We start from the raw sequence: 24,997 nt of genomic DNA on the forward strand, positions 1-24,997 counted from the left end.
CAGAGGCTTGTTAACTGATTTCTCTTGGCTAATTTCACTGAGCAATGCTTGAGTGTGTTGCATGTGCTTCAACAGAAGAGGGAGTTAAGTGCTTCTGTGCTCATCTGCAATGTGAAAAGCTGCTGGTTATCCCCCTTCTCTTCCAGTCCCTTTGGTTTGAGCCAGGCCAGTCAACGGCTGCAGGCAAGACGCGCAGAAATCTTACGTGCTTGTGTTTATTTATAAAACATTTGTATCCCGCATTTCCTGCACTTGTGGCAGCCTAGAACAATAATTAGAACAAGGAAGTGTGTGATGATCTTGTAAAACCCCTAAAGACAGCCAAATTAAAAGATCTGCATCAGCTCCCAAGTGCCTTCCCAAAGGACGTAGTTCTCAGAATCCCTTCTTACGTCTCTCCAGAAAGAGCTTTGCCAAACCCCTGAGGGACTGTTCTATGAACCCGAGGCAGTCTCTGAAAAGCCCTGCTGTTTCCTGCTGTTGTCAGGGTCCCCTACAGAGAATAAATACAAAGCAGGGCACCAGTGGAAGAACTTAATTGATGGAGAGGTACGTAACAGGCAGGGTGGTTTCTAAGATATGTGGGTTCTAGACCAAGCCATTTGGCCATCGCTTCAACTTATTCCTGCATTTCAGGGGGCTGGACTGGATGACCCTTAGGGTCCCTTCCAACTCTACAATTCTAGGATTGCTTCAGTGATCCTTGCTGCTTTCTTCAGACTTTTCTTCAAAAAATAGTTGTTTAGAAGCACTCTTGCATCTTAAAATTGTTAAATAAATAGGGGGAACGGGATGAATGATGTACAGTGGTACGTCGGGTTAAGAGCTTAATTCGTTCCGGAGGTCCGTTCTTAACCTGAGACTATTCTTAACCTGAGGTACCACTTTAGCTAATGGGGCCTCCTGCTGCCGCTGCGTCGCGATTTCTGTTCTCATCCTGAAGCAAAGTTCTTAACCCGAGGTACTATTTCTGGGTTAGTGGAGTCTGTAATCTGAAGTGTCTGTAACCTGAAGCGTCTGTAACCTGAGGTACCACTGTAGTAACATTAGGTGTCAGCGCTCCCAGCAGGGTTTGCAGGACCATGTTCTAGAGGAAAATATATTTGGAATATTGGGGACTGAATAGGGCCAGCCCTACCCTTATATACAGTCAGGCAGCAGCCTCTCGAACCAGATTTTGGTGTCACGAAAGGGTAGCAACTTTACTTATTTAATTTGTTACAGGTCATCATCTGTTTTCATAACATTGAGCTGTTTATTTACTGTACTACTGTACTACCTTTCTAAGCAATTATGCCCAAACTGCCTCTCAATGTATAAAATGCACAGTTAGTTTAAGAATTCAAAAAACACATTATAACAATCAGAAATTATAATAATATCAGTAAGTAAACACACACACAAAAATCCCTCCCTCCAAAACTGTATAAAGCAATTTATTATGATTCTGTTTTTTCTGCCAAGAAGGGAGAGAGGCTCTTGTTAGATTTTCTGCCTCAGGTGCCACAATAATGTGCCTGGCCTTGGTGTTAGGTGGGGACAGGGTTTGTTGCTCTGCCTCAGGCTGAAAAATGTATTGGGCTGACTCGGGCCCTAGGACTGGTTCATGTCCTTCTGTGAGTGCAAAATGAAACAGCACAGTGTCAAAATGAGCAGAGAGGCCTATCTGCTGCCTCACGCTGACCGCTTAGTAGACAGAGGCTATCAGGCAGATGGCGATTGAATTTGCCCCGAGTATGATTTCGCAATACGATCAGGTGCCTTTGGGTGAGAATTGCGCTCACAGATTGCTTTAGGTTGGTCGTTCCAGAAAGAGCTTTCTTCCCTAGTTAATAGTATAAAATGGTTTGGTTGAACAGCAGGTGGGGATTGCTTTATTTTAGGAGGAAAGTCTAATGATTCTGAGGGAGCATTGGGGCTGTGGGGCTGCTCACAAAAGCACTGTTTTAATGGACACGTAAATTGGCAACGGCAACTGCAGGGAACGTGGCTGGGGGACAGAAACAGCAAAAGGGATCCAGTGTGAAGAGAGGTGGACTCAGGCTCTGTTCGTTCTAGATTTTAATTATGTAAAAAATGAATTTTTTTCTATTACTCTATTACGTAATATGTAAATCCCCTATTACTCAGGGTTGCAAAACATGGTTGGGTTCCAAAGTGCCACTGTTCCTTTCAGGAGCCAGCATTAAATGTTTATAGACACCGATCTTGCAGAGACTTGGAGTAGCAGATGTTTCATTCTTTGGGGCGAGTTTCTAATGTTTAGGCAAGCAGATGCCAGGGCTCCTTACACTTCTGCAGACATCCTCTCACCCCGCTTGTGTGTTTAATACCCTGCAATTTGCTCCTGGTGTGGGTTGAGTAGACACTTCCTTGGAATGAGCAGCAGTGTCACCGCCCAGCCATCTCTCTCATTTAACTCTTAGTGTGGTGTAGTGGTGAAGAGTGGTAGACTCGTAATCTGGTGAACCAGGTTCATGTCCCCGCTCCTCCACATGCAGCTGCTGGGTGACCTTGGACTAGTCACACTTCTCTGAAGTCTCTCAGGCTCACTCACCTCACAGAGTGTTTGTTGTGGGGGAGGAAGGGAAAGGAGAATGTTAGCTGCTTTGAGACTCCTTAAGGGGAGTGAAAGGCGGGATATCAAGTCCGAACTACTCCTCCTCCTCCTCCTCCTCTTCTTCTTCTTCTTCATCATCATCACACCTTCTATTTTATACTCCATTGCCCGTTTTGGTTATATAAGAGTGCACAAAGAGGGGTTGAAACACACAACACTTGGTTTCTGCGATTGGCAATGGCGGTTGTGGTTGTGTAGCAGTCACACAGAACCAGAGATGACACAACAGCAGGCGCTGCACAGTGTTGCAGGCGGGAGAGGATGGTCAGGCAGTGAAGACAGAAGCTTGGATGAGACAAACAACTTTGGGGGAGGACACACACTCCCTGTGCTCAAGAAGTAATATTTATATATATATATCTAGTTGCATATAGATCTAGTTACATATGTGCCTCTGTATTCATTTAAACCAAATATCTATTCAGGCACACAAATAAGGAAATATCCCAAGCTACTCTGTGTACAGCCAACACATTTCCTGAAAGAGTAATCTGGACTCCAAGGAAACGTGCAGTGCCAACTGCAGATTTTTTTGGGGGGTGGGGGAGCAGGCTTGGGCAAGATTCCCTCAGTGGGCCCCCTCCCTGAGTGGGTTCAGCAACTGTTCACTTTTTGCCCAGTCACTGCCCCCTGTATGTCTTCCCAGAGGGAAAGCACAAGGGAAGTGAAAGAAGCTATCTTCTTATCCTTCCACTCTTGGAATAGATTGTATTCCCAGAGATGGCAAGTGAACAGGCCAGAAGGCTCCAGTGGTTGATAGTGGTTCCCTTGTGGAGATGGGCTTTGGCAGCTGCCCAGTTGTGCACTGCTACAAGTTTAGTAGCTCCTTATGCCTGCATGAGCTACTGACAGCTCAAATGTTGTAGCTCTTTCTGTTTGTGACATCCAGAATCTTCAGACTTGGACCACGCAGGATGCTGGTCTATGCACGATGCACAACCCGCTGGCCCAACGTGCAATGACTGCAGCGATTTTTGTACTTCTTATTACGGTTATTCAAGGGTGAATTCACCCATTTTGCTCTGCATGGTGAGTCTAGTTATATGGCTCCCAGTGACTGGCCTTTGCTTGGCAGGTGCTGCAAAAGCCCCCACAAAGCTAAGGTTCTATCTATGGCAAGTAATTACAACCACATGTGGAAATAAGGAGGCAAAACACAAGGGTTGGGTGCAATTGCAGGGAGGGTCTACAAAGAGTGGCATTCTATGCATGCTTACCAAGGCACATTGAAATGTGCAGAATTTGCTGCCAAGGAAGCATGAATGGGATCAGGCTGATGGACTCATACCAAGGTACCATTCAGCTAACCTTAATAGATGCTGTACCGATTTACGTGCTGAGCTTAAATATTTGATGGCCAGTGCTGAATAGGACTGGAACCTTTTGGCAATTTTTATTCCTTTGGCCGCTTGCCTTATCTGGGAAAGTGCAGCGCTGTTGAGAGCAATTTTGAAATAAAAGCGCAGTTGTGACACTGCAATGTAGAAATGTACAATATTGAGTTACAGGTAGCTGTATATTTTCATTAATCCACCAGAGAATGGCACAGACTGGAAGCATCGGTGAGTCATGCTTCTTCATACCACGCACTGCCTTGTTTGTAGTCCATAAATGTGCATGGGCCATTCTTGTTTCTACTGTGTGCACATCCAAAGGCACTGAACTATGCACTTTGTCTGAAAGTGGGTTGATCTTGATCATCGTATATGACTTTGGATTGCTTATGGACAGTGAATGTTTCAGGGGGTTTTTTATGACAAGAAGCTAGAGGGCTTGGATAAGCCTTCAGTAGGTGGTGCAGAGTAGCTTCCTTGCCATTAATATTGCCTGGCTGTGGATTCTGAAATTTCTCTAATGAACCAGCATGGTTTCCTGTGTGTCAGTCTTGGGGTGCCCATTATAGTGCTGCCTGGTGGCTGTCATTCACCCTGTGGAGCCAAGAGCTCAGAAATGCATCAAGAAATTATTCTGCATCACCAAAAAGAAATTGTGGTTGTTATTTTTGGGGGTGGGGTGGGGTAGGGTAGAACCTGCCACTCACTCACAATTCCTCAGTGTCCTGGCAATTCACCTCCACCTCACTTCCGTACCTTTTCAGATATTTTGGAGAATAGACATTTAATGGCTATGAGGCATCTGATCATAGCCTGCATTTTTAATCAAGGCTTATATTTTGATCAGATTCCTGTATTCTAAAAATGACCTTAAAGAAATATATATTTGTAAATGTTTGTATCTCTCATGCCAGGCAGAAACCATACTCTGGCAGCTGTTTATCTTCTTGATCAAGGGCCCCCTGATTTATAGCAGTGTCTCAGGGTTGTAAAAGGAAATTAAAGCCTGGGAACAAAAGGTCACACTGACCATACAAATTATAGAATACAATCAAGGTTGCAAAAATAGTAATTAATTATGATGCCTCCCATTAAACTTGAGCCACATCTTCCTAAGGTTAAAAGGGCAAGAGCTAATACAAACAGCAGCTGGCCAAGGGAAGAGGTCTCTCTCTCTCTCTGAAACTGCTTTGAATCTTTAGAATTTAGCTTAGCTTTTACTAAGTTCCCTTTCTTCTAAAAAAAACTATATATGTATGAAATATATTGGCTTAAATGTAATTATGCAAAGGATTTAGAAAGTAAGAAATTATAGAATCATAGAAGAAGTTGGAATAGACCATGAGGGCCATTGAGTCCGGACCCCTGCCAGACAGAGAGACGCCATCGGAGCACTCCTGATATATGGTTGTCAAGCCTCTGCTTAATGACCTCCAAAGATAAAATTAGCCACCATCTGTTTTGGAGTGAATAGGGCAATAGGGCAAAAGATGAAATGTTAGTTAAGGCGCCTAGTCTAGGGCAAAAGGTTATTTGGTAATTAAGGTGCCTTGTAGAGGTTAATGGCTATTTATTTGCCAATTATAAATAGAAGGAAATATAGCTCTTTGTCTCCCATAAAAGGTAATAGGAAATGGGTGTATCTTTTATGATTGGTTCTAGCAAACAGCCAATAGGAATTTTAACCAGGCTGATTGGACAGAGGCAGCCAAAGGAGGAGCAAGGGGGCTGAGCTGAGGGAATATAAGCGCTGGCCATAAGGGCAGGAAGGCAGGCCAGAGCTTGGTAACCATATACCACTGTGCCTCTCATTTATTTGTCTGACAAATAAATTATTATTTTAATTTCTCTATTGCTGCGTTGAATATTTCATTCCAGCTAAGCGTTAACCACAAGCAGGGTGCTACATTTTATGGTGCCTCTGTGACTCGGATAAGTGGTCTGCTGGAACGCAGCCCCTTCGCCTTACTGGGCAGGGTACAAGAGGGAGGACCACTAACTGCTTACCCAGCGCGCACTGGAACATTTTTTCCAGGGGAACGCAGAAGTCTCGTCTGTCTGATACCCTGCTCACCGACGGCGACGGACCGGGGGGAACCAGAGAAATAAAGAAGGATCCGCTAAGGGTAAGTGCACAAAGGGGTTTTGGCCCTCCAATTAATTGGGAGGAAGAGAAGTCTTGATCAAACTTCTGCGTCTCAGTAAGGGGGAACTGAGTACGCTACATGGCTGGGTACATCAGATGGTGATCTGGTGTAGGGAAAAGGGAAAGGTTGGGAGGTAGAGTGTGGTGAAGTATCCAGCGCATTGTATGTGTGAGAAAGTACAACCTGAGTGTGGAGTGGGTAGTACTTCGGTTCCCAGTAAGGCGACTTCACTGGGCAAGGAACCCCACGAAGCGAGTGTGTAAGTGACTGAGTGGATACTTCACAGGGCCATACAATGGGAGTTGGAGGTTCAAAGGGGGAAAATACACCTCTTGAATGTATGTTAAATAATTTTAAGAAAGCCTTCTCAGGGGCATATGGAGTCAAAATGACGCCAGAGCGCTTGAGAACGTTATGTGAATTAGAGTGGCCGAAACAAAATGCTGAATGGCCATCTCAGGGAACCTTTGATATAAATTTAGTAAGCAAACTTTGGACTAACATCGCCAAAGAAACGGGAGGATGCCCAGAACAATTTTCATATATAGATTCTTGGCTGAGCACATTAAATAAAAATCCTCCATGGATAAGGGAATGCAAAGTCCAACGATGCAAATTATTGGCTGTAAAAGCCGAAGCTAGGAAAGGAATCTTGCCAAATAAACTCAAACCCATTTTTGAGGGACCAGAGGAAGAGGTGCTTCCACCTCCACCCTATGCTCCACATCGAAGGGAGCCTAATCCAAATACTCCACCAGTTGTAACCCCAAGGCAAGAAAGTGGAACGAATAATGGGGGTGGAGTCACAGAACTTGATTCCTTGATAGATTATGATAAATATCTTCAGGAGGCCTTGGAGTCCTATAATAAAGCCCAAGCAGAAGTGGTTATTCCACCTGTGAGTCCCAGTAGAACTCCATCTACAGTCTCCTTTAGTGGAACAACCAATTGCCCACCCCAAACCCCTGTACATCCAAATCCTAGAGAACTATTACAGAAGTTACAGGAAGACCTTGATCGGTCAGCAAGCAATACAGCAAGGCGTATAAAGCTGCTAAAAGAACGCCTTGGGACAGATACCATCCCCTATGATTTGAGGCCCCTAGAGCAAAGCGAAGAGAAAGGTCATGTAGTAGCCCCTCTTAGAAGAGTATTTGATGCACTTGAGGAGCCTGTGCTGGTTAACGGGCAACCCGGACCACGGCCACCTCGAACTTCGACCCTCCAGTATATTCCATTCACAACTACGGATCTGATGAATTGGAAAACACACACCCCATCTTTCGCAGAAAAACCTCAGGCTATGATGGACTTGGTGACTTCAATAGTAAATACTCATAGTCCTACTTGGACAGATTGCCGCCAACTCCTGAATACTCTGTTCACCACTGAGGAAAGAAGAGATATAATTGAAAAGGCACAGATATATTTGCGTGAGCAGGCCAGAATGGGAAATATTTTTAATATTGACCGTCATCTCCAGGATAACTTTCCTTTGGAAGATCCTAATTGGGATCCAAACAATGCAATTCACCTGGCCAGGCTTACCACCTACCGCCAGACGCTTGTGCAAGGTATCCGCAGGGCATGCCAGAAGCCCACTAATATGTCTAAAGTCTCAGAAGTAGAACAGAAACCAAATGAGAGTCCGGGAGACTTTTTAGAGAGGCTGCAGGAAGCCTATCGTATATGGACTCCTTTTGACCCTGAAGCCCCTGAAAACAGCAGAATGATTACTGCTACATTTGTGGCCCAGTGTGCTTCTGATATTCGTAAGAAAATTCAGAAATCAGAAGGATGGGAAGGGATGCTGATGAGCCAAATCATGGCCATTGCACGTCGAGTTTATCGGAATAGGGATGAGGCTGAGAAACAAGAGAAGAAGAAGTGGCAGAAGGAAAAGATGGTGATGCTAGCCACAGCAGTGAAGCAAGACTACCGCCCTTTAAATGGAGGGAGAGGGCGGGGAAGGAATCCACCACTGGGAAGGAATCAATGTGCGAATTGCAAGAAGGAGGGTCATTGGAAGCGGGAGTGTCCTGAACCCCTGAGGTTGGAAGAAGTACGCCCAGGTCCAGGCCCAGGCTCCGGCCCAAGAAACCAGGGACGGGGACGGGGAATGATCCGAAATGGAAGATATCAGAGACCTGGACAAGGACAGAGTAGAGATAATTTCATTGGACTGGCAGAGGAGGATTTTACCCAAGACTAGGAACGACCGGACTCCATAAAGTTAGGCTTCCAGGAGCCCACGGTCACGATTCAATTAGGGAGCCATTTAATAGACTTTATGATTGATACTGGGGCTGAATACTCAGTACTCCCAGAACTATTGCAGAAAAAGGCATCCAAAAGTGTAGTCATTAAAAGTGCCACTGGTCAGTCAGCTAAGAGGTCTTTCCTCCAACCTTTGGAATGCCAGATTGGGGGACATCGTTTAACCCATCAGTTTTTGTATATACCTGAGTGTCCAATACCTCTCTTAGGTAGAGATATGCTGTCCAAATTGCAGGCCCAAATCACCTTCACTCCTCAAGGTCCAGAAATGAAACTGCCATCAAAGGCAGCAGGAATAATTACCCTCTCAGTACCTAAGGAACAATCATGGCGCCTCATGTCAGCCCTGCAAGTCCAACCCACATTGGATACAGAATTAAACAAGCTCCTCCAAACCCTACAGGTGCCACCAGGAGTATGGGCCGAAAATAGCCCACCAGGAATGGCTAAGAATATAGCTCCAATTGTAGTAACCCTAAAACCTATGGCTACCCCTGTATCTGTAAAACAATATCCTTTACCCCGGCGAGCAGCAGAGGGCATCCAGAAACATTTGGACCGCCTATTAAAATATGGTCTGCTTAAGCCCTGCCAATCAGAATGGAACACACCCCTTTTGCCTGTTCGGAAACCTGGGACAGATGAATACAGGCCAGTACAGGACTTGAGGCTCGTAAACCAGGCTATCGAGACCTTGCACCCAAATGTACCAAACCCATATACCCTGCTGAGTTTGATCCCACCAGAAGCAACATTTTTTACTGTATTGGACTTGAAAGATGCATTCTTCTGTTGCCGGCTGGCACCACAGAGCCAACCTATATTTGCCTTCCAGTGGGAAGACCCTTTGACAGGAACAAAAGGCCAGCTAACCTGGACAAGATTGCCCCAGGGATTCAAAAATTCCCCAACTTTATTTGGTACTGCCTTGGCGAAAGATTTAACAAGTTACCCCTCAATACCTGGAGAAAAGGTGGTTCTGCAATATGTAGATGACCTTATACTAGCGGCAAAGGATTTTGATACCTGTAAAGAAGGGACAGAGGAACTGCTCCACTTGCTCTGGGAAGCTGGCTACCGAGTTTCCCAGAAAAAGGCACAGTTATGTTTAGAAAAGGTCAAATATTTGGGCTTTGACATCTCACACCAACAACGAGCATTGAGACCAGAGAGGAAAGAAGCTATTTGCCTTATTAAGGAACCTACCACAAGGAAACAACTCAGAGGATTCCTGGGAACAGCAGGGTTTTGTAGACTATGGATACCTGATTTCAGCAGTCTGGCCAAGCCCTTACATGAAAGCACTCGAGGTGCAGAAAAGGACCCATTCGTATGGGGACCTGAGCAGCAACAAGCCTTTTTAGCTATCAAACAACGACTTATGGAGGCCCCAGCCCTTGGACTGCCTAATTCGGAAAAACCCTTTCAGCTGTATGTACATGAACAGAATGGGATTGCAGCGGCAGTCCTGACCCAGAGATTAGGAAGTTGGAACCGTCCAGTAGCTTATTTGTCAAAACAATTGGACTCAGTAGCAAAAGGATGGCCTCCATGCCTAAGGGCAGTAGCGGCCACTGCAAGCCTTGTCAAAGAAGCTGATAAATTTACCTTTGGCCAGACGATGTATGTGAATGTACCTCATGCTGTTCTGACACTTATGGAATATAAGGGTAGTTATTGGCTAACAAACCCAAGGATGGCTAGATACCAAGGCCTGTTGTGTGAAAATCCCAGGATTCATCTACGAGTAGTGAATATGCTCAATCCAGCAACTTTGCTGCCCCTACCAGAGGTAGATGATGAAGAATCACATGATTGTCTCCAAATAATGGATGAAGTTTATTCCAGTAGACCCGATCTGAAAGATGAACCATTGAAAAATCCAGATGTTGTATATTATACTGATGGTAGCAGTTACCTGCATGAGGGTGCCAGACGAGCAGGATATGCTGTGGTCACTAATGAGGAAGTTGTGGAAGCTGAAGCTTTGCCTGCTGGCACCTCAGCACAAAAAGCTGAACTTATAGGTTTAACTAGAGCTCTGCAATTGGCAGCCGGATGTAAGGCAAACATCTATACTGATTCTAAATATGCCTTCTTAACCCTGCATGCACATGGAGCTCTATGGAAAGAAAGAGGTCTAATCGGAGCCCACGGGAAGGCCTTGAAATATGGACCTGAAGTAGAAATCCTGTTGGAAGCAGTATGGGCTCCAGAACAGATTGCTGTAATGCACTGCAAAGGTCATGGACGTGGAAGGGATCCAATAACCAGAGGAAATCATGCTGCTGACAAAGCAGCCCGAGAGGCAGCCCAAAAGCCTGTGGGAGGATTTATAGCAGCCCTCATACCAGAGGTAGTTCCAGAAGAAGTTAAACCTCACTATACCCCAGAAGAGAGGAAGTGGGCTGAACAGGAAGGGGCGATTGTGAAGGACGGTTGGATGATCCTGCCAGACAATAGGATTTATGTACCTCATCACCTAGCAGGTACAATTGTAAGAAATTATCATGAATCTACTCACCTTGGCGGTACTGCAACCAGAGAGAGTCTCAGTCGGAAGTTGTATATTATTAACCTATCACAATTAGCAACTTGCATTTCCCAGAAATGTGTTCTTTGTGCTAAAAACAATCCCAGGCAGGGACCGGTACAACCTCCTGGAATCCAACATGTGGGATACGTCCCCATGGAAAGCCTAATTGTGGACTTCACAGAGCTGGTCCCTTCTAAGGGATTCAAGTATCTCCTTGTGTTTGTAGATACTCTTACTGGATGGGTTGAAGCTTTTCCCACCAGAACTGAAAAGGCACGAGAGGTAACTAAGAGACTCCTCACTGAATTGATCCCAAGGTTTGGATTACCTAGATGCATTGGAAGTGATAATGGGCCAGCGTTCATTGATCAAGTAGTACAAGAAGTATGTCGAGTCCTACAAGTGAAGTGGAGACTGCATGCAGCATATAGGCCTCAGAGTTCAGGGAAAACTGAAAGAATGAATCGGACTCTGAAAACCCAATTGGCAAAATTAACCCAGGAAACAGGATTGGGATGGGTAGATGTGTTACCCATAACACTGTTTCGTGTTCGGTGCGCACCCACAAAAAGACTTAAGTTGTCACCTTTTGAGCTCCTGTATGGGAGGCCGCCCTCCTTTGTTCAGGATATTCCAGCTGACCTCAAACAAATAGGAGACTATGTGACACAGGGACAAGTGCAATCTCTCTCCCGTGTTTTTGTTTCTCTTAACAGGTGGGCCCTCGAGCGCACGCCGTGCAGCATTGCCGAGCCGATTCATCAGTTCCAGGCTGGCGATAGCGTATGGGTGAAAGAGTGGAAACGCGATCCACTTGCACCTAAGTGGCGTGGACCTTACACCATCTTGCTCTCTACTCCAACAGCGGTGAAGGTAGCTGAGGTGACCCCCTGGATTCATCACTCCCGTTTGAAGAAGTCCGAAGGCAGTTGGACGTGCAAAGGTGACCCCTCTAATCCTTTAAAACTGACTCTCTCCAAAAACCCCTGTATCTAGCCCTACGGGGAACGGGCTAGGTCACGGGCAACATTAGACGACCGGCCTGCTGCAGCCACAACCTGGAAGCTGGCTGACCTGCGCACGCCTGAAGCTTGAGGAGCGTCTGAACCAGCGATTGTAAACGGGAAGATTCTCTTATACAATTGATTGACTGCCCCCCCTGTGGAACAATTATCAGAGATATTACTCATTGGGGATCCTTGGGACATATGTTTTGGTCTTGGTGGTTCCCCATTTCTGTCACTGGGGGAATTATATTGGGACTAATATTTTTTTGTTATCACAATAAGGTAATCTTTTGTGGAAGGAATGCATATACTAGACATCAACATGATTTTATTATTAATCCTGATCCCTTGGGAAGGGGAAGGGTCCTTGAATTTGAGCAAATTTGCTAAATATGGATTCCGCCATGACCACAATATGTGGGTAGGCTTAGCTGAGATGGTAGCCAATGTTACAAATAGGACCAATTGCCTTGTTTGCTCTCTTGGGCCAGATGATTCAGAGGGAGGTATGCCCTTATTACCAATACCATTAAATGCCATTGGTATGGTAAGCGAAATGCCACACCAAACAGAAGTACAGAATTTCCCCGGATGGAACTCAACTAAACCAATACGAGTTATACCTGTACAAGGGGAATTCTGTGTACATAAATCATCAGAGGCAGCTGATTCTACCATGATAGGCTCTTCTCATTGCCACTATACTTGGGATTATATTAAGAATAGTCAAACCTGGGCAAACGGTACTACCTATCGAACTCGGAATACCTTGCCCTGTGCACCTCCTTTTATTCATGCATGGAAAATGGTGTGGAACATAACTATGACAGAAAAAGGCAATCTAACTTACTGCACTGTGAACTCTGTACCCCTTTTGATATTTCGCCTTATGCACTCCACGTACCAAAAACCTCAGACCCGATGGTTGTGGTGGATATGTGGAGAATGGGCATACAAGAAACTCCCTTCCAAATGGAGTGGGACTTGTTTCCTGGGATGGGTATTACCACCAATGTGGATTATGCCCACTAGTTCAGCCAAGCGTACACGAAGAAACGCTGATATTTCTCATATAGCAGGAGGAAGTACCCAAAGTTGGAGCGATACTGATGATTGGCCACCAGAGCGCATTATAGCCTATTATGAACCTGCCTCCTGGAATCCTGATGAGCTCATACAAGGGGCTCGAGATCCTATTTATAATCTAAACAGAATAATTCGATTGCAAGCAGTAGTGGAACTTGTAACCAATGCAACGGCCCAGAGTTTGAGACTTATTGCACAACAGTTGGATGAAAGTAGAGCCGCCATTTTGCAGCTGAAAATGGGAATGGATTATGTACTTGCCAGGCAGGGAGGCCTATGTGGAGTCTTGAACTTGACAGGGAATGCCTGTTGCTTTAACATTTCTGATAATGGTGAGGCAATCCGTGTGTTGGCCACAAAGATGGAGAATATAGCACATGTCCCAGTACAAACATGGGAAGGATGGGATATGGGATGGCTCACCAACTGGTTACCAAATGTCGCAGGACTCAAAGGGATACTATTGTCTTGCTTGTTTTTCTTGACGGTAGTAGTAATGGTTTTGTGTATGGTGCCATGTATCATTTCATGTTTTAGAAGTACAATTAGCAAGATGATTTCAAATGAAACTCTACCTCATATCATGGCCCTATACAGAGCTTTACCTCAGGAATATGATGAAGATCAAGCTATCAAGGACACTTGGGAAGGTCCTTGAGCTTGAAAGGGGGGAATGAGGCATCTGATCATAGCCTGCATTTTTAATCAAGGCTTATATTTTGATCAGATTCCTGTATTCTAAAAATGACCTTAAAGAAATATATATTTGTAAATGTTTGTATCTCTCATGCCAGGCAGAAACCATACTCTGGCAGCTGTTTATCTTCTTGATCAAGGGCCCCCTGATTTATAGCAGTGTCTCAGGGTTGTAAAAGGAAATTAAAGCCTGGGAACAAAAGGTCACACTGACCATACAAATTATAGAATACAATCAAGGTTGCAAAAATAGTAATTAATTATGATGCCTCCCATTAAACTTGAGCCACATCTTCCTAAGGTTAAAAGGGCAAGAGCTAATACAAACAGCAGCTGGCCAAGGGAAGAGGTCTCTCTCTCTCTCTGAAACTGCTTTGAATCTTTAGAATTTAGCTTAGCTTTTACTAAGTTCCCTTTCTTCTAAAAAAAACTATATATGTATGAAATATATTGGCTTAAATGTAATTATGCAAAGGATTTAGAAAGTAAGAAATTATAGAATCATAGAAGAAGTTGGAATAGACCATGAGGGCCATTGAGTCCGGACCCCTGCCAGACAGAGAGACGCCATCGGAGCACTCCTGATATATGGTTGTCAAGCCTCTGCTTAATGACCTCCAAAGATAAAATTAGCCACCATCTGTTTTGGAGTGAATAGGGCAATAGGGCAAAAGATGAAATGTTAGTTAAGGCGCCTAGTCTAGGGCAAAAGGTTATTTGGTAATTAAGGTGCCTTGTAGAGGTTAATGGCTATTTATTTGCCAATTATAAATAGAAGGAAATATAGCTCTTTGTCTCCCATAAAAGGTAATAGGAAATGGGTGTATCTTTTATGATTGGTTCTAGCAAACAGCCAATAGGAATTTTAACCAGGCTGATTGGACAGAGGCAGCCAAAGGAGGAGCAAGGGGGCTGAGCTGAGGGAATATAAGCGCTGGCCATAAGGGCAGGAAGGCAGGCCAGAGCTTGGTAACCATATACCACTGTGCCTCTCATTTATTTGTCTGACAAATAAATTATTATTTTAATTTCTCTATTGCTGCGTTGAATATTTCATTCCAGCTAAGCGTTAACCACAAGCAGGGTGCTACAGCTATTCCCACTATTTTAAGAAATGTAGCAAAATTTGCGTTCTTCCCAGTCAAAACCCTCAGTGTCCTGGCAGCAAGTGCAGGAGGAAGTATCCTGTGCTATTTCAGCTTTCCATGTTTACTGGTGGCTTCCGCTCTTTCGTGAAGCAGGTAGCAGAATTTCCATTATGCCCAAAGTATGTTTTGGTCTAATCACCTTTTTCTGCAGCCCATTGCTTCTCCCTGGTCATCACCCAGTGCTGATTTTTCCCAAGTGCTTCCCCTGTTTGATGTGCATGAGGATCAGTTCTGATTCTTAGCTTGGCCTAGATATTTTCATTTCAATCGGATAAATGCCCTCCTGTATTTGATCCCCTGGGCACCCTTTTCTCACCTTTGCTCGCCTCTGCTCTTTGGTGTCAATTCTAGAGAGGTTTTGAAGGCATGCCTCTCCTCTCTTTTCCCACATCAGCTTGTGTTTGATGAGTATTCTTCAAAGAGAGGAAAGGAGGAGGTGAAAAGAGTTGGAACCAAATGCTTGTCTCTTTTTCAGACACCAGTGAAGTGGGGGGGGGGGTGTCTCTGGCTCCCAAAGAAGCTGCAGCTGATCTGTTCTCTCCCAGTGAAAGAATCAGAATCAGAGGAATCTTTATTTGCATCAGACACTAGCTGTAGCAATAAAACAAAATACAATGTACTGAAGATAGAGGTAAAAAACTTAACTGTACAAAATACATTCTGGAGGTTTACATCAATAATCAAATTATAGATCTTATTCTAATTGCCCCTGCTAAATGTTTTGCAGTTTTTGCTGTCCCATGATTATCTTGATCTGCTAGAAGATATGACACAGTAGAGACCTTGGTATGGATAGCAGTAGAGGGGTAATAACCTCACTGCTCAAATTTTTATAAAGAGTGCAGACTAGAAGCACATGACCCACTGACTCAACACCACCATCTCCACACGGACATAAGCATTTTTCCAGTGGAATTTTTGGAAATCGACCCTCAAGTACAGCTGAAGGCAGTATATTTAATCTTGCATAAGTGAAACCGCATATGAATTTTGGAATTGTTGCAAATAGGGTGCCAACGTCTCAAAATGACTATGTGGAAAATAATCATACCATGGACACAATTTCCCAATGTTCTCTCCCAATGAAATATTTATTCACACACTATAAAACAGTTTCTATGTTTTTCACTCCCACCTTTGCAGTGCTTAAGCTAGAGGTCCAATTTGCAGCTTGCCCAGAGTAGCAGTTGGTCTAAGAAAAGCACCCATAACAATAAAGCCCTAAATCTAGCACTGTTTGTTTATTGCATCCTATGAAAACAGAATCTCCCCCACCCCATCCATTTGTCTATAACACACGGCAGTGTTGCAGTTCTGTGCACACTTACTTGAGAGCAAAGCCTGCTGAACTCTTAAGTAAGCATGCATAAGACTGTGTTGCAGTGCCCATTACAGAGCAATTCTAAATATGGTTTGGGATTGGCAGAACTACTACCCTAACCAAAGCCTTGCAGCTTTAGATCAGCAGATCCATGGTTTGCTCTGCTGCCCATACACACACACACACACACACGACAGTCTGTAGGAAGTCACATTTCCTCTGGCAGCACAAATCAAGGAATTAGAAGTGTGCTGTTAGCATGCCAGACATTCTCCTGGACCTTGGTTTAGGAACTGGGAAAACTGTGTAAGTTCCAGGTCTTACGTGGAATGATGTTATTCAAGCCTTCATTTCCTGGCCTTATTTTCACCTCTTTAAGCACGAGCACAAAACCAACCGCAGTCATGAACATGTTTTTTGAGAATGAATGATGTATGAAATTGTTTTTGCTTGCCTTGAATCAAAATAGCTTTTCTAGCTTGTGCTAGCTGGAAGGGGTGTGCGCGTGCCCACATTTTATATAAGCGAACTGTCCGCTTCCATGATATTTTAACTTTGTTCTGTGTAGGTGTATTTTGTGTGTGTTGTAACCTGTCCTAAAACAATTCTACGAAGAAGGGGAGAATACGCATCTTTAAAAAATAAATTCAAAATAATGCTGTGTAAGGCGTATCAGAGAAAACCCAGCGCATCTGCTGTGATTCAGATCACACTCCCTGTCCCGACAGAGATGAGAGCAACAGGTTCATTCTGTTATGCAACATTCAAGCCAGCCAGCCAAGCCATAATAATAATAATAATAATAATAATAATAATAATAATAATAATAATAATAATAAAAAATTATTAGTACCCTGACCATCTGGCTTTGTTTCCCCAGCCACTCTGGGCAGCTCCCAACAGAATTAAAAGCGCAATAAAACATCAAACATTAAAAACTTCCCTAAACATTCTCACTAACCAGCACGATCTGAACAGAAATTTCTTCCTGATCTTAGATATGGCAGTCACCTAACAGAGCCTTCCCACCCAAGTCCCCTTCATTTTAAAAAATAAAAAAGAAAGAGAAAAACTGTTCAGACAAGAAGCAGGCCATTCAATATGGTTTTGTTTGTTTTCTTCCCCTTATCTCACTGAGCAGTGTGAAGCTTTGACCTGAAAGCCACAGGGATATTGCAGCCTGTAGACTGGCAGATGTAACATTCCTGACTTACATAAATCACTCTCTTTTGTCACCGCTGGCATAAGGCCAGTGAGTGTTCTAATTATTGAATGGCTTTTATAGCCCCATTACTTATAATCACTTTTGGTCTACAGCTGGGAGGCCAGGATGGAGTAGAGCGAAGTAATAGCACAAAATGTTACCATTTGTTATCTGCTCCTGGGATTAGGGTTATGCCAGCAACAGGAGTTTAGATGCTTGATGTTGTGTTAATCTTTTTTTTTTAAATGCACCAAAAAACCCCAACATTATTGGACGCTGCTGTTCTGAACAGGGTGACTGCATCCGAGCAGTTATCAATATATGTTGAGTATGATGGGGGTTTTTTTTTTGACTGATGGCGGAATATATGTTTTGATTTTGCTGTATTGGTTGTGTTTGATGGCTCCGTTGGCTGCAAACGACCCACCCTGTGATCGTTTTGGCGAAGAGCAGGATATAAATTTCAAAAAACAAATTAAATGGTATGTGCTCACCTGAAGCTTTCCACTTCACAAGGGAAACCATTCTGGGCAATACCCAACAAATAAAATTCTAAAGGGTGCCATTTGCTCAAGCAGGAACAGCATGTATGAATTTTCCTTTCTGCACCAGAACGTTTGCAGTGGCCTGAATGCTGTACAAATCGCTACTGTGCGACCTCTTAACTCACGGAGGGCCTCATTTCCTATATGTTCTCTTGCAGGGTTTCCCATTCAGTCCTAATAAGGAGTCACAGTGGTGATGTTTCTCATTGCCAAGCACCAAGGTGCAATGGCATGTAGAGAGGAGTCCCCCTCAGATTTGGCAGTCATTTCCTCTGGAGTTGTGCAGTTTTTGGTTGGGATCTCTTTATAAGAACAAGCATGTCTCGATTAGGTTGTTTTTAAAATTATACATTGGGAGAGTACCTTTTGGGGACATTGGATTTGGAGAAAGCAATGGGGAAATACTGAAGGAAGTAGTCTTCTGGAGTTATTTTGGACTTTAAAATTCCAACCAATGTTGTGAAATTATATATGGAAGGTTATTGGGAACCAGTACTGAACCTTAAGTACTTGTGTGCATGTGTCAGACAAACATCACTGCAGCATCCTATGGTGTCATCTGGTGCTACTTACTTGCATCTAGTGAATAAATGTATACTCAAAAGAAATCCACACTGAGTTCTGTGGGCCTTACTCCCAGGTAAGCTTGAGTGGGGATGGAGTGTTTTATCTAAACAGCCAGGGCTCCTTGGGATGACAAGATCTTTTTGCACCAGGTCAGTGAAGACCATTTGCTTTTTAAAATTCTCTCATATATACAGAACTTCCTGTGCGCCTTTCAGACTGTATCTTTAGGTTTCCCCCTCAGTGTCAAATAACTGGGGTGAAATAAGTGTTGTTTATTTTTTATAATACATGGAAGATGAATCTCCCCTGGGAGGTTCCGGACTTTCCTTCCTTGGAGGTTTCTAAGCAGAGGTTGGGTGGCCATCTGTCATGGATGCTTTAGCTGAGATTCCTACATTGCAGGGGGTTGCACTAGAATAGGCTTCCTCAAACTTGGCCCTCCAGCTGTTTTGAGACTACAATTCCCATCATCCCTGACCACTGGTCCTGCTAGCTAGGGATCATGGGAGTTGTAGGCCAGAAACATCTGGAGGGCCGAGGTTGAGGAAGCCTGCACTAGAAAGATGGCCCTTGGGGTCCCTTCCAGCGCCATGATTCTATGTGTTTTTCTGCTTCAACAATATTTCCTTACGTTCCTATCATTTTATGTAATTGTATTTTGTATAAATTATAAAAATTATAAATGAAATATGTTCTGTTTACAAACAAAACATTTAAATAGCTACCTTTCTACTGGTAGGATGGAGGGGGGCATGGGTGTAGCCAGAATTTTTGTTGGGGGGGGGGAGAACCTCAAATTTGTATTGATTTGTATTTTTACTTGGGGGGGGGGAAACAACTGCCCCCTCTTGGCTACGCCTATGGGGGGCCCAGGAAGGAAACAAGGTCGGAAGGGGGCCATGGTTGGAAAAAGTTTGGGAGACATTGATGTAATGTATTCCAGATGGGATTAATCTTGAAGTTTGCTGCCTTCTGATTTAGCAGCATCTTCCACTTTTCTTTCAAGAAACATCCCATCTGGAGTGTTGCCAGTGCATGATGTTCTGTATTAGCTTCCAGTAGCCTTCTAGATATAATTATAAAGATGCTGGTTTAGACTTACAAAGCCACAAATTGCTTGACCCCTGCAGGACTACCTCTTTCCATGTGTTCCATTGCGCTCGCGCTCTCTCTCTCTCTCTCTCTCTCTCTCTCTCTCTCTCTCTCAAAATTCTCTTTCATTAGCTTACATTGTGCAACAAATCTGTGAGTTCCGTTGGGTGAGGTAGGGAGCGTGGCTTGCTCAAGGTAATTAAAACAGATTAATAGTTGAAGAGGCATTTGAGCTTGAGTTCCCTACATTCATACCATTTTCTAGCTTCATCAAGGCAACTATGTAGCACTCAAGTGTACAGTGTATCAGCAGTTAGGAGAAATAGCTTTTCATAAAATGGTTTGAGCCAAATGGATGATTAGGGTTTTTGGTAGTTATCTTTTGCTTTGCATTCTCAGAGGTGTTCAGTCCACCTGCACCTAAAAGCATCATCATCATCATCATTTTTAAATGTGTTTGACAAGGTTTGCATGCAAATTTATTACTCTCAATGAATAAGAATAAGAATGTTATTATTTATATGCTGCCCAGCTGACTGGGTTGCCGCAACCACTCTGGGCAACTCCCAATTTCCCTATATGGGGCTGCCTTCAGATGTCTTCTAAAAGTCAAATAGTTGTTTATTTCCTTGACATCTGATGGTAGGGTGTTCCACAGGGCAGGTGCCACTCCCAAGAAGGCCCTCTGCCTGGTTCCTTGAACCTCATAGTGAGGGAAACACCAGAAGGCCCTGGATTCTGGACCACAATGTCCCGGCTGAATGATTAGTATAGAGACGCTCCTTCAGGTATACAGGGCTGAGACTGACCTAGAATTGTTATTTTACCTTTGACAAAAAAAAACCTATGCATTAACGTTTTAATTCGGGGGGGGGGGGGTCAGGGAATATTTGCACACATATATTTATTGTATTTGTCACATAGGTTTGTAGACTGCCCATCATCACTTATTATAGTGATCTCAGATTGGTTTCCAGAATGTCCTGAAACAAACAACAGTTACAAAATATACAAGCTGATAAAACAGTGACTGAAACTAATTAAGAAATATAAGTGCCTTGGCTTTCACCCTTGGGCACAATACTTGATACTCTTGGCTCCAGGAAACCCAAAAGCTTTATTCCATAAGTCAGCACAGAGTCTCAGCATTAGCTCAGAATACAAGATGTACTGCTCAAAGATCCATTTGCAAAGTTCTAAGATGCAGAGCTAGGGTGAGTTAAATCACAGAGCCTAGGACTTGCCGATCAGAAGGTCAGCGGTTCGAATCTCCGCGACGGGGTGAGCTCCCGTTGCTTGGTCCCTGCTCCTGCCAACCTAGCAGTTCGAAAGCACTTCAAAGTGCAAGTAGATAAATAGGTACCGCTCCGGCGGGAAGGTAAACAGCGTTTCTGTGCGCTGCTCTGGTTTGCCAGAAGCGGCTTAGTCATGCTGGCCACATGACCCGGAAGCTGTACTCAGCCAGTAAAGCGAGATGAGCGCCGCAACCCCAGAGTCGGTCACGACCGGACCTAATGGTCAGGGGTCCCTTTACCTTTAAGATGCAGAGCTAGGCATGAGTTTAAGTGCTTCTGCCATGTTGGTGTGGCTGCTGGGGCTGTTTGTGACAGTGCAGACAATCATAATGGGCCCAATTCTCTTGACTTTCCCTTCTCCTCCAGTTCACCAGGCTCTGCCAATCGGCCAACTGCCTCTTAAGCTACCCTGAGAAACCCATTCTTTGGAGGTGGGATAGGACTCAACCAACTCCTCTTGCTGGAATGTCTGACCATGGCAGGCTGGAAATAGATAACCTTCTCTCTCATTTTTGTATGATCCTATGTTTTATATGCTGTGGCTTCTGGGTGGCTTCATTTTTCAGTAGAATTTTGTCCTGCAGCCTTCAATGCCATTTGGCATTGTGGCGGCATATAAATCTTTAAACCAATTAAATCGCAGAATCTGTCCATAACCTTCAGTTGGAGATGATTCAAACTGCTACTGGAAAGTAGTTTATTGCAATGACAGGATTGAACGGAGGGCTTCAGACAGGAAAACTGCTGCTCAACCTATATAGGCTTGGGGCTTCAGTGCTTGCAATCTGACCAGCCACTGTGCTGAGTTCATTATGGTTCTGGAATGTAGAATCATAGAATAGCAGACCTGGAAGGGACCATGATGGCCATCTAGTCCAACTCCCTGCATTGCAGTGATATTTTGTCAAATGTAGGACTCAAATCAATGGCCCTGAGATTAAGAGTCTTATGCTCTCATGCTCTACCGACTGAATTCCTCTCATTTGCTTGTGAGAAGGGGCTTGTCAGCTAGGGAATTTACAGTGGCAGTGTAGTGTCAGTGGCAAGTTGTTCTGTTATGAGAAGACCCAGGTGTCTTCTGCCCATAGCAACATAGGAGCCACTCTTCTGTAATGTTATCCTGCGCTCCTGGGAGCAGTATGTGAATGGTGGAATCATGCGAGTCTTTCCTAAACAATGGTCACTCAAGGCCCAAGCAGTGTGCTGCAGCCACATATTTACATCATTTACTGAAAACCCACAGTGGGAAAGGATCTCATCAGCAGATAGCTCAGTTGGTAGATCATGAGACTCTTAATCTCAGGGTCATGGGTTTGAGCCCCACGTTGGACAAAAATATTCCTGCACTGCAGGGGGTTGGACTAGATCAAGGTTTCCCAAATTTAGGGTTCTTGGACTACAATTTCCATCATCCCTGACCATTGGTCCTGCTACCTAGGGATGATGGGAATTGTTGTTGTTGTTTAGTCGTTTAGTCGTGTCCAACTCTTCGTGACCCCGTGGACCAGAACACGCCAGGCACTCCTTGTCTTCCACTGCCTCCCACAGTTTGGTCAAACTCATGTTGGTAGCTTCGAGAACACTGTCCAACCATCTCATCCTCTGTCGTCCCCTTCTCCTTGTGCCCTTCATCTTTCCCAACATTAGGGTCTTTTCCAGGGAGTCTTCTCTTCTCATGAGGTGGCCAAAGTATTGGAGCCTCAGCTTCAGGATCTGTCCTTCCAGTGAGCACTCAGGGCTGATTTCCTTAAGAATGGAGAGGTTTGATCTTCTTTCAGTCCATGGGACTCTCAAGTGTCTCCTCCAGCACCATAATTCAAAAGCATCCATTCTTTGGCGATCAGCCTTCTTTATGGTCCAGTTCTCACTTCCATACATCACTACTGGGAAAACCATAGCTTTAACTATATGGACCTTTGTAGGCAAGGTGATGGGAATTGTAGTCCCCCCCAAAAAACAGCTGGAGACCCAACTCTGGGAAACCCTGGACTAGAAAATCCTCGCGGTCCCTTCCAACTCTACAATTCTATTAAAGGTGGCTCCCATGTGGCTGTGACGGGGCCTGGGGGTGGAAGGGCACCCCGTTCCATTTAAGGCAAAGCAAATGTACTTATTTTCACTGGAAAACTCTTGGAGCACGTACAGTAAAACTGGAATGGGGGTGGCGGTGGGATTTGCAAAGGTATCTTAAATCCTGTGGGAGTTTGCATTAGTGGAACAATTTCATTTCAGCTTAATTATTTCGCGTGCCTGGAGAATGAATTTGCTGGGCCCTTGTGGGACTCTTGGAAGTGTAAAAATAGATGAGTATGTGACAAAGAGAAGTGTTGCTTAATTGTTCCCCCTCCCCCCTTTTTTTGGGGGGGATTGACTGATCCCATGCCCTGCTAGGAGCTCATTAGTGGGAATTCAACAGGACTAATAAAAATGTCTCTTTCGCAAATCCCAGAAGAGTGATTAGTCCTGGAAGTCTCTAATGGAGTTCTGTTCCTGTAGAAAAACTTAGAAGATCCTTGATTTTTTTTAAATTAAGTGTTTCAAATTCATATTTTTAACTACAGCACATTAAGTCCCTGCTGGTCTATGACCAAAATAACTAATGAGTACATTTATTGATGTATATGATTATGAACATAGAAGAAGAAGCTATATGTGATTTATATCCTGCATAAATTGTGTGTGCTGATACTGCACAATTTTGCCTTTGACTATTTCACCTACTTGTACAAACATCTCATGACACTATAATATATTTGACTTAAAAGAAACCTATACATCCTTCTTCGTCACCAGAAAAACTGAGATGCAATTGCAGCTTAGATATTGGGGACTATTAAATCAAGAAACCCATTGCTTGGTTAAGATACCGTTAATATGTACGGACTGCTATTAGTTTAGCAGACTGGTGTTGGAAACGACTTGTTAGGAAGCGTAGCCAATTCTTCAGGTTGTAATCTTTCAAACTTTCCCTAGAAATGTTACTGTTTAAACCTACTGGGTAGATTTCGTCATAATGGGTGGTATTCAGCTAAGTTTAGACCCACTGAAATTAATGAATATGACTAAACTAGGGTCATTGATTTCAGTAGGTCTCCCTGAGTAGAACTTAGCGGTTTAGTGTACACCTAAGTGTACACCTTTGCCTTTCCTCTTTCATTTGTGTCCTAGTTTTGGTGCTTTGTTCTTGGTTCATTTACACCAGAGTTTTGTCTCAAATGGGGAGCTCTGGCTTAATGTCTGCTTATCATCTAGGACCGTGTTTCCCAACCTTGCGCCTCAGGCAGTTTTTGGACTACAGTTCATATCATCCCTGACCACTGGTCCTGCTAGCCTGGGATGATGGGAGTTGTAGTCCAAAAACAGCTGGAGGCCCAAGTTTGGGAAACACTCATCTAGGATTTGAAACCCGGAGGCCTGTCTAAGTTACAGCAGTGGATGTTTAGACTTTACCCAGACCTAGTTGCTGTGGAGGTTGCAAATGTTAGTTTATTTGAGTATTTCCCAACTAAAGACCAGGCAGCCCTGCTATGTTAATCTGTGTGTCCAGCCTTCCTTTTTACCCAAGCCTTGGGCTGTGTAGAAGAAGAAATGCTCTCCCTTTTAAAATATTTTCCTCCATCATTATTTTGTCTATGTCATTTTTCTCCCAGTGCAGAAAAAATATGTGCCAGGAGAGAGGGTGATAATCCCTTTAGCACCAGCAGGAAGGAAGAGGGGTTGTAAAGCCAGGGAGATTTCATGTTTGCGGCAAGTTATTTTTGGTAATTAGCCATTTACAGAAAACGCACATGAAAGCAGCATACCATAATTCAGAGGAACTGCAGATTGCAAGTCTAATGTTAGCTAGAGCTGGCAATGTTAATCCCTTCTCTGCTCAACTTGTGATTTCTTTCTTTTTCTTGCAGGAAGTCGTCTGAACAAAGATCTGAGACATTATCTCAACCAGAGGTTTCAGAAAGGATCTCCAGATCACGAGCTGCAACAGACTATTAGAGATAACCTTTATCGCCACGCTGTGCCTTGTAAGTATCTAACAATTCATCTAGTGAATTTAGTATAATAAAACTGAAGACAAACAAACAACCTTTTGGTGCTAACTTTTTGATGACAGCCAATGGGGCT

General features: G+C 43.9%; 1 protein-coding gene across 29 annotated transcripts in view; it reads left to right on the forward strand.

The window, feature by feature from the left end:
• Window positions 1-24,997, forward strand: part of MAGI1 (membrane associated guanylate kinase, WW and PDZ domain containing 1) — a 480,285-nt gene that overhangs the window by 227,871 nt on the left and 227,417 nt on the right. For all 29 annotated transcript variants that reach the window (XM_053378258.1, XM_053378261.1, XM_053378272.1 and 26 more), the window contains exon 2: window positions 24,781-24,897. In XM_053378258.1, the coding sequence (XP_053234233.1) occupies window positions 24,781-24,897 (117 nt within the window). The remainder of the gene's footprint in view (window positions 1-24,780; window positions 24,898-24,997) is intronic.

Source organism: Podarcis raffonei, chromosome 2 (assembly GCF_027172205.1).
Source record: "Podarcis raffonei isolate rPodRaf1 chromosome 2, rPodRaf1.pri, whole genome shotgun sequence".
NCBI lineage: Eukaryota > Metazoa > Chordata > Lepidosauria > Squamata > Lacertidae > Podarcis > Podarcis raffonei.